At 52.9% G+C, this 14,522-nt stretch overlaps 1 protein-coding gene across 2 annotated transcripts in view; it reads left to right on the top strand.

Moving 5' to 3' along the window:
• Positions 1-14,522, top strand: part of TRPV3 (transient receptor potential cation channel subfamily V member 3) — a 34,045-nt gene that overhangs the window by 7,360 nt on the left and 12,163 nt on the right. For both annotated transcript variants that reach the window (XM_036268619.1, XM_036268618.1), the window contains exons 3-11: positions 1,313-1,417; positions 1,592-1,678; positions 2,411-2,565; positions 3,289-3,465; positions 8,037-8,177; positions 9,712-9,992; positions 12,124-12,300; positions 13,226-13,384; positions 14,305-14,406. In XM_036268619.1, coding sequence (XP_036124512.1) covers positions 1,313-1,417; positions 1,592-1,678; positions 2,411-2,565; positions 3,289-3,465; positions 8,037-8,177; positions 9,712-9,992; positions 12,124-12,300; positions 13,226-13,384; positions 14,305-14,406 — 1,384 coding nt within the window. The remainder of the gene's footprint in view (positions 1-1,312; positions 1,418-1,591; positions 1,679-2,410; positions 2,566-3,288; positions 3,466-8,036; positions 8,178-9,711; positions 9,993-12,123; positions 12,301-13,225; positions 13,385-14,304; positions 14,407-14,522) is intronic.

The following is a 14,522-nucleotide window of genomic DNA, read 5'->3' as shown; positions in this document are numbered from 1 at the left end:
TCTAGTCACCCATTTATCCACCCAACTACTAATTCCTCAGCCACTTTTCCTCCTTCCCTCCCTCCCTCTCCCCTCCCTCCCTCCCTCCCTCTCCCCTCCCTCCCTCCCTCCCTCCCTCTCCCCTCCCTCCCTCCCTCCCTCCCCTCCCTCCCTCCCTCCCTCCCCTCCCTCCCTCCTCTCCCTCCTCCCTCCCTCTTCTCCCCTCCCTCCCTCTCCCCTCCCTCCCTCCCTTCTTCTCTCCTTCCTTCCTTCCTTCCTTCCTTCCTTCCTTCCTTCCTTCCTTCCTTCCTTCCTTCTTTCCTTCCTCCTTCCCTCCTTCCTTTGTACAAGACTGGGAACGATCTTGCTTCCTTCTCTCCTTACCCTGCGGCGCTGTGGGGTGGGGGTGTTGCTGTAACAGGTCATCCTCAGCCAACCTCACCATCCTGCTGCCACGAGAAGGCGAGAAGGCGCATGTCTCTCAGTGTGTGATTGTGGGTTCGGAGCCCGTGCGTGTCTGCACCTGTGGGTGTGTCTGACGGCTGGCTGAGGCTGTGTCTAGCTGGGGAGTCACATCTTCGGGTGTCTTGCGGTTCATGGGGCAGTGAGTCTCCCCCCCTTCCCCGGGGCTCTGAGCTCACACCTCTCTTCTCCCAGCCCCAGAGGAAGGCGGTCGCCCCTCCACTGTCCAAAGTGCTTTCCTGGGTTTTCCCTCCTAACCAGGATTCCCAGAATGAGAGATGACAGAAGGGGTGGGGACTGTACCTGAGCAGCCAGTGTGTCCCCAGCCCTTCTCCTCTCCCCCAAGAGCCAAGAAAGGCCTCTGTAGATCTCAGGGTCTAGGGACTTCTCTGGACAGGTCTGCTTCAGACCTGAGGTGGGGGGTGGGGGGGGCAGTTGGGGCGGGGATGGGGATGAAGGAATTAGCTCCCATTGGCATGTTCCCCACCCCTGCTGAGTCCTTTGAGCCTGCAGACAGGAGAATGCCCCTCAGGTGGTAGCCACGCCCACCAGAGACGACTGGATTCACCTAGCCAGAATTTCTAGTGAAAAGTCACCTAGACCCAGCTCTGAACCCAGGCTCTGCCACCTACCTGCAGTGTGACATCAGCAAGTTGCTTGACCCCAGAGCCTCCACATGCCCACCTATGAAATGTGGGTGAGAAGGACAATACCCACCCACAGGGCTGCTGTGAGGACTCAGCAAGGCCACGAGGGCAGAGTCCAGCTTGGGGCGGGTGGAGCGGGTGGGCACCCTTGGCTGCAGGTGGCAGGACACACAGGCAGACAGGCCCTGCCCCAGCGCTAATGGCCTTGCTTGGTTGTCCCCCAGCGCACACTTCTTCCTGGAGATAGAAGGGTTTGAGCCCAACCCCATTGTCGCCAAGACCTCTCCCCCCATCTTCTCCAAGCCTATGGATTCCAACATCCGGCAGTGGTGAGTATGACCCGCTGCCCGGCCCGCGCCCGGCCCCCTGCCCCCTGCCCCCGCTGGCCCTGGCTCCGGAGGACGGCAGTACTGGCCCGGGCCACATGGCCGACCTTGGCTGTGGCATGCTAACATAGTTCATTTTAAACTTGTCCCCTTTTCTTCTCTTCCCCTCCCCTCCAGCCTCTCTGGCAACTGTGATGACATGGACTCCCCACAATCTCCTCAGGATGATGTGACAGAGACTCCGTCCAATCCCAACAGTCCCAGGTAAGCCTGACCCTTCCCCTCCTCCCAGTGGCCACCAGGCAGGTGCCAGAAGGACAGGCACTCGGGCCCTGAAGGAAAGAGAAAGAAACCACCATTTCTGGGGGGCTGGGACAAATGTCTGGGCCCATGGCTGTGATGTGTAGGAAATTTATTGGGGGGGGACTATTACATTCTATAAACTGCAAAAGTGATACCCACCCATTACAGTATGCTGCAGAACGGGGACTTAATGCAATACCACGTACAGATTTAAAATGCACGCATCTAAACCATCACACACCAAAGTACATTTGCAAGAACACATGCAGGCAGAGGACACACATCAACCCGTTACCACGGTGGCCCATTTGGAGTGTGAGGGCGGGCAGGGATCATTGAAAAAATTCAAACAACGCAAAATATGAAAATGCATTTTCCCTTCCCTTAATCTCATACTTTCAAAGAAATCGCTGTTAACTGTTAGGCATATATCCTTCCTATTCATTAATATGTGTGTCCAAATAGATATTGTGATCAAATGTGATTGCATTTGGATTAGAAGGGGATGCTGCCTAGGGCACCTTGGATCCCAGCGGCCCGGAGCACAAATGGAGGGGATTTTAGGCACTGTGACAGGCACGAGGAGATGTTGGGGGTACAGTGTCCTGTGGGCACAGCAGCTCTGGTGGGGGAAAAGGACAGAGTGGGGGTGGGGGTGCATGGTGGTGAGTTGGAAACATTTTCTGGCCTCAGCGCAAACCTGGCCAAAGAAGAGCAGAGGCGGAAGAAGAAGCAGCTGAAGAAGCGCATCTTTGCGGCTGTGTCCGAGGGCTGCGTGCAGGAGCTACTGGAGCTGCTGGTGGAGCTGCAGGAGCTTTGCAAGAGGCGCCGCAACCTGGATGTGTCTGGTCAGTGCCTGGCCCTGGCAGAAGGGGCAGAGCTGGGGGCCCTGCGTGGCTCCTGCTGTCCACCTTCCCTCCCACCAACCCGTGGGGCTGGTGTGGGTGGAGCCTTGAATGCTGGGTTAGGGACTCTGAACCTGACTCTGAGGGCAATGGGGAGCCATGGAGGGTCTTAGACAGGTGAGGGTCATGGCCTGGCTCCTACCTGGAGGATGGGGGTGAAACTGGAGGAGGTCTCTGTCCAGGCAGAGTGGGACCCTAGCAGCAGGGCTGAGGGAGGAGGAGCCGCACTTCAGGCAGTGGCGCTGGCGGGACGCAAGGACATGGACAATGAGGGAGAGGAAGGAGGCGAGCGGCGCCATTGGTGACTAGGGGAGTAGCAGGCGGGAGAGTGGGTGAGATTTATTTGTAGGCGACCAGGAGGGGGCAGGCTGGAGATTTCAGGGTGTTAGCACTGAGGTAGACAGTGGGAAGCTATGCGGTGGGTGACACTGCCTTCTCCCAGGGAGAGGGTGAAGAAGCCAACCAGTGAAAGGCCTCTGAGCAGGAGCCCACAAAGGAGCTGGAGGAGAGTGGAGATGGGCGCGTGTGGGCTCAGGGAGGCAGCAGGGGGCGTGCAGCCAGGTCTTGAGGTCTGAGGCCGCAGCTCTCACACCCTGGCCTCCCCTCCTCTGGGCTGGGAGGGCCCAGGGCCCCTCCTGAGGCGCCACCCTGTGACCCTACCTGCAGACTTCCTCATGCACAAACTGACGGCCTCAGACACCGGAAAGACCTGCCTGATGAAGGCCTTGTTGAACATCAACCCCAACACCAAGAAGGTCGTGCGGATCCTGCTCGCCTTTGCCGATGAGAACGACATCCTGGACAGGTTCGTCAACGCCGAGTACACCGAGGAGGCCTACGAAGGTACCTGCCTGCGGGAGGGGTGTGTGCACAGCAGGTGACAACCAGGCCACGCAGAGGCACGCTGTCACCGGAGGCCCAGAGCACAGAGCAGGCACTTCTCCCTTCCGTCCTCTGCAAGTAATTTTGAGCACTGACCTCATGCCAGGCATTGTCGGTGGCACCGGGGTGCAGTGGTGACACGACAGACGAAGGCCACTGAGCTAAAGAGGGTAATTTTAGCCCTGGCCAGCTTGGCTCAGCGGTTAGAGCATCGGCCTGCGGACCAAAGAGTCCCAGGTTCGATTCCAGCCAAGGGCACGTACCTCGGTTGTGGTTTGTCCCCAGCCCTAGTTGGGGTCATGTGGGTGGCCACCAGTCGATGTGCCTCTCTCACATTGATGTTTCTCTCTCTCTCCCCCCCACTCTGTCTGAAAAGAAATGTAAAAATATCCTCAGGTGAAGATTTAAAAAAAAAGAAGCTAATTTTAGATGGAAAATGCTTAGAAAATAAAAGAAGAGAATGTGACCAAGAGTAACTGGGGATGAACAACTTTAGGGTGGATGGTCAGAGAGGTAACCTTTGACCTGAGGCCTGTATGATGAGAAGGATCCAGAATGAGGCAAGGGCAACAGCCCGAGATAGGAATGAACTTGGCACATTTGAGTGATGGAAAGAAGGCAGGAAATGAGGTTAGAGGGCTGGGTGGGGCTCAAACATGGCAACTGTTAGTATCATCATCGTCAGTATTGTTAACTGGCCCATTTGGGTCTAGTTTTGAGGCTTCTCTTTGAGGTGGGTGAGGGAGGGGGCAAGGAGACCCCCTGGGGTAGTGTTTCCCTGCCCAGGAAATATGTTGTGAATAATCCGGAAGGTGGATCCTTAGTTGAGGGTCTGGAGTCAATCAACATCCTGTTATGATCTTATGAGGTGCTTGTGATAAAGGGCCGGGCTCAAGAAATGACTGGATACAGCCTTCAGGATATGATGGGGGCACTAAACATCTCAGCCTTTTGCAGGTGGGAGTCTAGCTTGGGCCCTTCAATTTCTCATGGGATAAAGTCATTTTTATTTTTATTTGTTTATCGAAACTCTGCAGTTTCATAAGAGTTTTTGTTATATACAAAAAAAAAAAAAAGCCAAGGACTGTGAAAAACTAAAAGCTATCAATTGGAAGAGAGGAAATTCAGAAAAGATTGTTACAACTGAGTGTTGAACTACACAGTGAGTTCCCTGGTAGCCAAAGCAAAGAGAGAAACTGAATGAGCTATATAATGTTTTCAGCCTGTCACTAGGGAGCTGATACCCGTCCTGTAGCCAGGGAGGTTTAGGCCAGTGCCTCAAGCTTCTCTGTCCTGACTCTCCTCCCTTTTCAGTCTCCTTCTATCCCCTTTTCTTGTCAGTATTGTAGAGACTTACAGACTCCTCTTTCTAGCAGCATGTTCTCCTTGAGGGCAGGCATGGACTTCGGTTTTCCCCACAATGGGTGCTTTGGTGCCCTTGGGGTCTCATATAAAAGGTCCTTAAGAAAAGTTTTTTGAATGAGTGAATAAATAGAGATTAGTGTCTCTATTAAAGGCTTTACTGTCCTGGCTGCAAATCCTACCTCTCTCCTTTCTGAGTCTCCTCTTGTCCTTTCCTTCTTTCATGGATTTGTATCCGTGGTGGGTTAGTGGAGGGCTGTGGGCACTCACTGTCTCTGCATGGTGGGAGGAACCATTGATTCCCGTCTTCCCAGACACAAACCCCTCCACTCTCCCCCTGGTGGTATCGGCCAGTACCTTCCTTTGCGGGTTCCATGTTCACTCCCTGCCGCCTGGGACCACAAGAGTAGTACTTTCCTTACTTCGGGCAATCACCTTGTCTTTCTGAGCCTCAGTTTCCCCATCTGGCAGAGGCTAATATTTCCTTTCTACACTACTAAGAGGATACAATGACAATTTTTAAAATATTACTATTTTTAGCATTTTATCAGAGGCCTTCAGAGACTTACATTTTTATTTTTATTAAAAAATTTTTTTTTGTTGTTAATCCTTACCTGAGGATATTTTCCCATTAATTTTTAGATAGAGTGGAAGGTGGCAGTGTGGGGAGAGAAACACTGATGTGAAAGAGACACATGGATTGGTTGCCTCCTGCATGACTCCAACCGGGGCTGGGGATTGAACCTGCAACCCAGGTATGTGCCCTTGACCGGAAATCAAACCCGAGAGTCTCTGGTCCATAGGCCAATGCTCTAACTGCTGAGCCAAACCAGCCAGGGTGAGACTTATATATATATTTTTTATATCCTCACCTGAGGACATTTTTCCATTTTTTGTTCAGATAGAGTGGGAGGGAGAGAGAGGAAGAGAGAGAGAGAGAGAGAGAGAGAGAGAGAGAGAGAGAAACATTGACATGAAAGGAACACATCGAGTGGTTGCCACCTACACAACCCAACTAGGGTTGGACCGGGGACAAACTGCAACTGATGTACACGCCCTTAGTGGGAACCGAACTGGGGTCTCTTTAGACCACAGGCTGATGCTCTAACCGCTGAGCCAAAAGGACCAGGGTGAAATTTACATTTTTAAAACAATTATTCAATTAAATTTTTTATTAAAAATTGTAAACATACACTTGAAATATTAGCGCAATGAACCCTTAGATATTCTTCATCGAGATTCAACATAACAATTTATTTTTAATTACATAAATAACACATGAATAGAATTTCATTGTAAAGCTTTCAAATATTTTAACTAAGTTAAAAAGGAACCCTTCACTTGTTTCTCAGTCTCCTCTCCAGAGAGGATTCCTATGGCGTGCATGCTTTAAGGACTTTCCTAGGCTGTTGACAGATGTGTGTAGGTGCCCATAGAAGTAGATAGTTTTTTTTTTATTATTCATTTATTTAACATAGAACAGTATTATACTATATGTAGTGTTCTACCACTTGCTTTCTTGGGGGTTAACTCTATGTCTCAGACACTTTCTCAGGTCAGAATATTAAAGTCTGCCTCCTCTTTACTCGCTTAGTTTGAGTACAGCTGTACTGTGGCTAATTTTCATCTCCCTGTTGACAGACATTCAGGTTGTTTCCCCTGTTTCGCTATGACAGTGTCACAACGCACACTCGTGTCTATGGTCCTGTGCACCGTGTACACGTGTTTTAGGGAAAGACTTTGAATTGGAATTTCTGGGTCCAGCGGCATGCACACTTACAATTAGAGTGCTTTTTGACAAACTGGCCCTCACAAAAGAGTACAAAGGTGCTCCTTCCCCCGCCCTTCACTAATCCTTCTTGTTTTCTTTGCCCATTAGGTTCAGATTTTCATTTTCCCGGTTACCAGTGATTCTGGACATCTTTCACTTTCTTTATTGGCTGTGTATATTTTCTTCTCTGCTTAGTATTCTTTTCTCTGTTTCCTTTTAGGTTGTCTTTTTATTGATTTGTAGGCCTCTTAATATATCATGGACTTTAAAAAACACATGGTCTCTTTTATATGTCTCAAATATTTCCCCCGGCCTAGCAATTGTCTTTTAACTTTCTTTAAGATGTTTTTTTTGACATACAGAAATATTTAATTTTTATGTAAGCAAATATGCCAGTTTTTTATTTATGGTTTCTGCATTCTGGATCTTGCTTAAGGTTTTCTGTACCAAGAGGTTAATTGTAAACACATTTTCCAATGTGAAAAGTGCTTAGTTCTTTAATCCACCAGGGATTTATTTTCATGTACGGCAAGACGGCAGCTCTTTGGAAAATGCTTTCTGGTGGGACATTCTGACATACGTACCCCCCTTCCCACTCCCCAGGCTTCTATCTGGAGGTTCTGAAGGCTCCACCAACAGGATTAATGTCCCTTCTCCACTTTCCTGCTGCTTGTCTCCTCTTCCTCAGTCACCTGCACCAGTCACCCAGGACCCAGGGCAGACACCTGGACCCTACCTGAGACACCTCTTCTTCCCCAAGCCCCCCAGCCATCCTGAGGACTCTTTCTCCTAAGGTTCTTTGGGCCTCATTATCTCTTTCTCCACTGGAGCAACATTTCTACATGTCTGGGCTCTTTTTAAGACATGCTACAATTCTGCAGCCCTAGTGATCTGAAAACGCCCACGTGCGAAACCCAAAAGTCTGGTGACGTCACTTTCCTGTTTCAGCACCTGGTGACTTCCCGTGGCCCTTAGGGTAAAGCTCTAACCTCTTAACCTGGCTTATCCGGCCCTGAGCCGGCCCCACCCAGCCTTGTTAAACTTACCCGATGGCAGTTTGGAGGCCGCTTCTGGGAAAGCCCTCACCCCGCGGACTGGAGTGAGCGCCCCTGCTCCGGTCCTGGGGCGCCCCCGCCTCCCCCATGGCAGCACGTTCTTTTCAGGGAGACTGCTTCGGAGGAGAGCAGAGCCGCCTCCCCGTGCCCGTGTCCCCAGCTCCCTAAGTCCTTGCTTTCCAGTAAGAGTGAATAGAGCGGAGAATGGAGTTGGGACTCTTGGTAGCTGGCGACACCAAGACCAGACAGGCATCTTATGTCGCCTGCTCCGTGGAGGGCAGGGAGGCCACAAAGGGAGAGGCCAGCCGGGTCTCAGCCGCTGAGCGCCCCGCCCCCGTCCGCAGGGCAGACGGCGCTCAATATCGCCATCGAGCGGAGGCAGGGAGACATCGCAGCGCTGCTCATCGCGGCCGGCGCCGACGTCAACGCCCACGCCAAGGGCGTCTTCTTCAACCCCAAGTACCAGCACGAAGGCTTCTACTTCGGTGGGTGCCGCCAGCTGGGCGAGGATGGGGGCGGGGTCCGGGAGGAAGGCGCCCCGCCCCGACAGCCACCACCCCTAGAGGCCTAGTGGGCGGGGGGCTGGAGGTCGGCTCAGACTTGTCTGGGAGGACCAACTGCACCCGGTGTGGGCAGGGGCAGACCCGTCTGAATTGGACCAGAGGGGGAGGGGCTGGGGAGGTGGGGAGCCTACAGTCAGGGGGTGTCACCTGGTAGTCTAAGGCACACAGGTGGTCTACGAGGAACAGGGACCTGGGAGGGGGAGCAAGGAGAGAGCCCCAGGTTACAGGCGGAGACAGGATGTGAGCAGGGAGAGGACATGGCCCCGGGTGGTAAGGGGCTGCTGGGGTGCCCTGACGGCCAGCTCTGGGCTCCGCCCTCTGTGCTCAGCCTCTCCGGACTGCAAACAGGGAGGCAAAAGTGTGAGCAGGAACATTCTCTGACCCACAGGTCAGCAATTGGGGTTAGGATGTTCTAGGTGAAAAAGATTGTTTTTAAATGTGTACTTTAGGTACAGTAAAATTCACCCATTTTAATGTACTGTTCTGTTCATTCCCACAAATGCATACCACCGTGAGCAGGACAGGAAACACAGCTCCGTCACACCAGAAACTTTCCTGGTACAATGCTGTCGTCAACCCTGCTTCCCACCCACCCCAGCCCTGACTGACTGACAGCCACTGACCTGTTTTCTCTTCTGGGTGGTTTTCACATCAGCAGGACTAGATGGGTCTGGGCGGCCTTGAGGACAGGGTGTCGTTCGGTCCACTGCCCAGCATCAGACCTGGTTGGAGCCCATGTTGGGAAACATTTGTTGGGTGGGCTGCAGAAAGGGGACAGGACAGAGTTTGGGAGGTGAGCCGCAGGAGGCCTGCTATCCAGTCCTGGTTCTGCCTGAGGCCGTGTGTGAGCCACCTGCCTTCATTCTTCTTATTTATTGAGCACTTACTGTATACAGTAAGTACTGTTCTAGGTGTTGGAAATATATCAGTGAGCAAAACTAAGGTCCCTGCCCTCATGGAACTTACATTCTAGATGGGAAAGAGAACATCAATAATATACACAATAAATAATGTTAAGTAATATGTTAGAAAATGATACATGCTGTTGTAAAAATAAAAAGTAAAGCAGGGCAAGTGAAAACAGAGTTCTAGGAGGTGGATTTCAATTTTAAATACGATAGTTAGGGTGATTCATTGAAAAGGTGACATTTGAACAGAGACTTGAAGGAGGTGAGGGAGTGAGTGATGCAGATATCCGAGAAACAGCACTATAGGTAGAGGGAACAGCTTGTGCAAAGGCCCTGAGGTAGGACAATGCCTGATGTGTTTAAGAAAAGGGGTCATTGCAATGATTTAGCTTCAGTTTCTTCTCATACAAGGGGAGTTGGGAGAGGGACAGGAAGCCTCAAGGGTCAATGCTACTGAGGTGTTCAGGATATAGACTTCAGTCCTGGGACTTGGGGAACACCACTCTGGTCCATGAGAGAACCAAGCTTCAGTGCTCTCCCTCCCCCAGGCGAGACACCCCTTGCCCTGGCAGCATGTACCAACCAGCCTGAGATTGTGCAGCTGCTGATGGAGAACGAGCAGACAGATATCACCTCACAGGACTCCCGGGGCAACAACATCCTTCACGCGCTGGTGACAGTGGCCGAAGACTTCAAGACACAGAATGACTTTGTTAAGCGCATGTATGACATGATCTTGCTGAGGAGCGGCAACTGGGAACTGGAGACCATGCGCAACAACGACGGCCTCACCCCGCTGCAGCTGGCTGCCAAGATGGGCAAGGCGGAGGTGGGGCTTGGAGGCCATGGGCAGGCAGGAGGCACTCTACCATTTGCCTGCCTGGGGCCCCGTAGGTCACACCTTGGCCAGGGGAATTCTCAGTCTTAGATTCAGAAGTGCTGTTGTGGCCCTGGCCGGTTTAGCTCAGTGGTTAGAGCGTTGGCCCGCAGACCAGAGAGTCCTAGGTTCGGTTCCCGCTAAAGGCACGTACCTTGGTTGCAGTTTGTCCCCGGCCCGGTTGGGGTCGTGTGGGTGGCAGCCAGTTGATGTATCTCTCTCACATCGATGTTTCTCTCACTCTTCCTCCCTCTCTCCCTCTCACTCTATCTGAAGATAAATGCAAAAATGTCCTTGGATGAGTAAAAAAAAAAAAGAAGTGCTGTTGTGGCCCGAGGTGGGTTTGTTCTGAATGACCGCACAGAGCCACAGAGGTGCAGCGTGGGCTCACCCTCTGGATTTCAGTTCCTCATTCTCCATATTTCTGTCTCCTGCCCTGGAGACCCCCTCTTGGGGGCAAGAGCTGGGGAGACTTAAGGCTGCAGTGACATGATATCTCAAATGCCTGCGGACTCCTGTGTGGCAGGGCGTTGAGCAAAGGCTGGGTGTTTGACCCTTGGGGCCTTCAGCCTCTCGTGAGGACAGGAGTCCCAGAATGGCTGCTCTGGACCCAATGGGCTGCTTCTCCCAACTGTGGAGAAACTCCAGCCTGCTCCTCAGGTCGAAACTCTGAGCTAAGACCCCAGCAGAGCACTGGCTGCTGATGGCCCTTTGTGCCCTGTGATGTGGCTGTGGAACTCAAGGCTTACCTGGGAGCCTGGATGGAGACTCCAGCTGGGGTGGGCTCACATCTTTGGGTGGCTGGAGCCATGCTTGGTCTGAGATCAAGGTAGGGGGTGGGGGTGGGTGCCCTGAGGGCCTTGGGTCCTGGTCCAGTGGTCAGGGCTGGGGCTCACAAGGGACCTTTTCATTCTCTTGGGGGAGGGGAAATGGAGAACAGCTTTGACAAAGGAGGAATTGTGTCGCTCCCCTCTCCGATTCCTCCCATTCCAGGCTTGAGACACAGACGCTGTCTCTGGGGAGACCTGTTCTGTCCCTAGGAGCTCTCTGCATGGGCTCTGCAGACAAGGCTCCGGTGTGGGATGAGATGGGGACCCCACCGTCTCTCGTGAGATCAGGGCTCTGACGCTGCCCTTTTCAACAGGTCCATCCTCCTGGGCCTTGGGTTGGTGCCTCAGGAAAACCTGGTCCCCAGGGTACTAGGGTACCCCAGAGCTCAGCTTTTGGGGAGCAATGACCTGGAGAGCTGTGGCTATCCATCTGGCCTGCCGTTTGGAACTACCCAGGAACCTTTATAAGATACAGGTGCCTGGGCCTCCTCCAGAGATTTGGGTTGAGTTAGTCAGTGGTGTGGGACTTCTTTCTTTTTTTCTTTTTCTTTATTGATTTTTAGAAAGAGAAGAAGAGAGAGGGAGAGAGAGATGGAAACATCAATGAGAGAGAACATCAATTGGCCGCCTCCTGCATGCTCCTCACTGGGGATCGAGCCCACAACCTGGGCATGTGCCCTGACCAGGAATCGAACCGGCGACCTCTTGATGCATGGGTCAATGCTCAACCACTGGGCCACACTGGCCGGGTGGTATGGGACTTTTTAGTGTTCCCCAGTGACGTAATATACAGCAGAGTTTGAGGATCACTGACCTAGAGTGGGTCCCCGGCCTCTCTGTAGGGCTGGTACCTTGAGTCACCTTGTGTCTGCCCCGAGCAGTGAGCCCCAACTTGCAGGGTCTTGACTGAGGGTGGGATGGGAAAGCTGGAGAAACTTCTAGCTTCTCAGTTCCAGGCCAAAGAGGAATTCTCTCTCATAATTGTCAGTTCCCGGATTCTTCACTGAACTGGGTTTTAAGAGCTGACTGTGCATCTTGCCACAGCCTGCAAAGGGCCTTTGTACCTTCTGTCTGGTAGCCACAGTTCCCAGTGAGATGGGCATTCAGCGAGCTTCTCGCCCAATCCACATGGGCCCAGGGTCACGATGTCCGGCGCAGAGGCGGGACTTCGTCCATCCTTGGTAGGAGCATCTCTGGCCCCAGGAAAATGCTCCCACCCATGGCTGACAGTTGTTCCCTTTTTTTACCCCCAGATCCTGAAGTACATCCTCAGTCGTGAGATCAAGGAGAAGCCCCTCCGGAGCCTGTCCAGGAAGTTCACCGACTGGGCATATGGGCCCGTGTCATCCTCGCTCTATGACCTCACCAATGTGGACACCACAACAGACAAATCGGTGCTGGAAATCATTGTCTACAATACCAACATCGATGTGGGTCTCCCAGAGGGCTGGGGAATGGCAGGGATGGGGACTGGGCTTGGGGACACTGGGAAGATCCGTGCTGGACATGTCTGCAACCCCCATTTCTTTGCTTTAGTGGGCAGAGTTGGCACAATATGGGCAGGACCTGTGTGGGGTTCACTTGTTCCCAGTGGTCCTTGGGTGAGGGTCTTCTAGAATCCCAGGCAGGGTGGGTGTGTGGATGGAGTTGGCTGGTGTCGATCTTCTCCATCTTGTTTCTCCCCCATCGCCCTACTCATTCTATATGACTTTGCTTAGAATTTCCTTTTCTCCCAAACCTGGCCCCAAGGTCAGGAAGTGCATAGCTGCAACAACCAGGGAGGCCTTCCTGGAGGAGGCAAGAGGGGATGGTCAGTGAAGCTGGAGGGGAAGAGAGAGGATCAGCAGTGAGAAGTTTTTGGCTCTGGGGGAAAGTGAGGCAGCAGACTGGATCTTCATTTTTGACATTTTACCAAGACTCATGCTTCCCAGAGCCTGCCTTGTCTGGTGTCTTCATGGACCCTCAGGGCAGCCTGGTGGGTAGGGCAGTTTGATTTATATCAGTTGTATAGATGAGGAGATGAAGGACCAGAGAGGGTTAGGGACTTTTCTAAGGTTACTCAGTGGAGAGGAGCTAAGTTGGAGCCAGAACCCCAGTCACACTCCTGCTCCCTTCTAGCCCTCGCTCCCCACTGGACATCAGATGCTCCTGCGGCATTCAGCTGCTGCCTGGGCCCCCTGGCAAGGAGCCTCAGGAAACTACTCTCCTGCCCTCTCCTGCCAAACCAGTCCATTGGCATAGTGCCTGGCCCCCTGCCCGGGCAGTGCTGTCTCAGAGCTGCCTTTGCAATGAGGGCCTTTGACAATGGTTCCCCCTTCCCCTCACCTCTGTGGTGACTCCGTGGTCTACCCCCAGAACCGGCACGAGATGCTGACCCTGGAGCCCCTGCACACGCTGCTGCGGATAAAATGGAAGAAGTTTGCCAAGTACATGTTCTTCCTGTCCTTCTGCTTCTATTTCTTCTACAACATCACGCTGACGCTCATCTCTTACTACCGACCCCGGGAGGAGAAAGTATGTGGGCCCTTTGACGGGGGGGATGGTGTAGTCAGAACTGTGGGAGCTCAGAGCTGTTTCATGTGCAGAAGGGGAAACTGAGGCCCAGAGAAGCCAAGAGATATTTGTGGGTTTCCCTAATCATTGTCCTTCATAGTTTCTAGGGTACTGAATATGGTACCAGTGTTTAGCTGGGCTAAACCCCAGGTGCTCAGCCCCAGGCTGACCCGTGTTGGGGGGAGACCTGGAGAATGAGGAGATCCAGAGCTCAGACTCTGTCTACGTCTAGAGCTGATTGGGTGTTCCTGATGTGAGGGCCACAGGATGGGGCGGGGGCAGCGTTTACACAAGATTTCCCATGGTCTGGGCCTTAGTTGCCATCCATTACTCGGGGAAGAGTTTCAGCTTTATTTAACTGTGATGAGGCCCTGTGAGTGTATGAATATGGATGGGTTCTTTTTTTAAAAAAAATACCTTTATTGATTTTAGAGAGAGAGGAAGGGAGAGAGAGATGGAAACATTGATGAGAGAGAACATCGATTGGCTGCCTCCTCCTTCCCCCCCACGGGAGATCTGGCCCACAACCTGGGCATGTGCCCTGATGGGAATCGAACCGGCGACCGGTGCATGGGTCCATGCTCAACCACTGAGCCACACTGGCCAGACTATGGATGGGTCCTTGTAAAGACAAATGCCATGAGGTGTGAAGTTGTCATCACGTCCCTCACCGTGGACGTCTGGGTTCCTGTGTGGGTGGGGAAGGCAGGGGCAGGGGCTGCCATTCCTCCTCTGGCCCTGTACAGAGATCAGCCTCCCTGCTGGCTTCTGGCCCAGCCTGAGGGTTCGGCCTGTGTACACACAGGGTCCCTCCGGAGCAGGCACTGCCTGTCCTCCTCACTTCCCATCCTGCGCCATTCATTCCTCCCCCTCCTTCCCAGGCCCTCCCACACCCCTTGGCCTTGTCGCTCAAGATGGGGTGGCTGCAGCTCTTAGGAAGAATGTTCGTGCTCATCTGGGCCATTTGCATTTCTGTGAAAGAGGTGAGTGGGCCACTAAACCCTTCCGTGACACAGCAAGTGACAGCAGGCTTGGTTTCGATCCCCCCTGCTCTGCATTACTGCTGGAGGGCTCTGGGGAGCCATGTCCTTTCTAAGCT

Source organism: Molossus molossus, unplaced genomic scaffold (genome assembly GCF_014108415.1).
Source record: "Molossus molossus isolate mMolMol1 unplaced genomic scaffold, mMolMol1.p scaffold_m16_p_19, whole genome shotgun sequence".
Taxonomy (NCBI): domain Eukaryota; kingdom Metazoa; phylum Chordata; class Mammalia; order Chiroptera; family Molossidae; genus Molossus; species Molossus molossus.
This window is presented reverse-complemented; position numbering and strand designations above follow the sequence as displayed.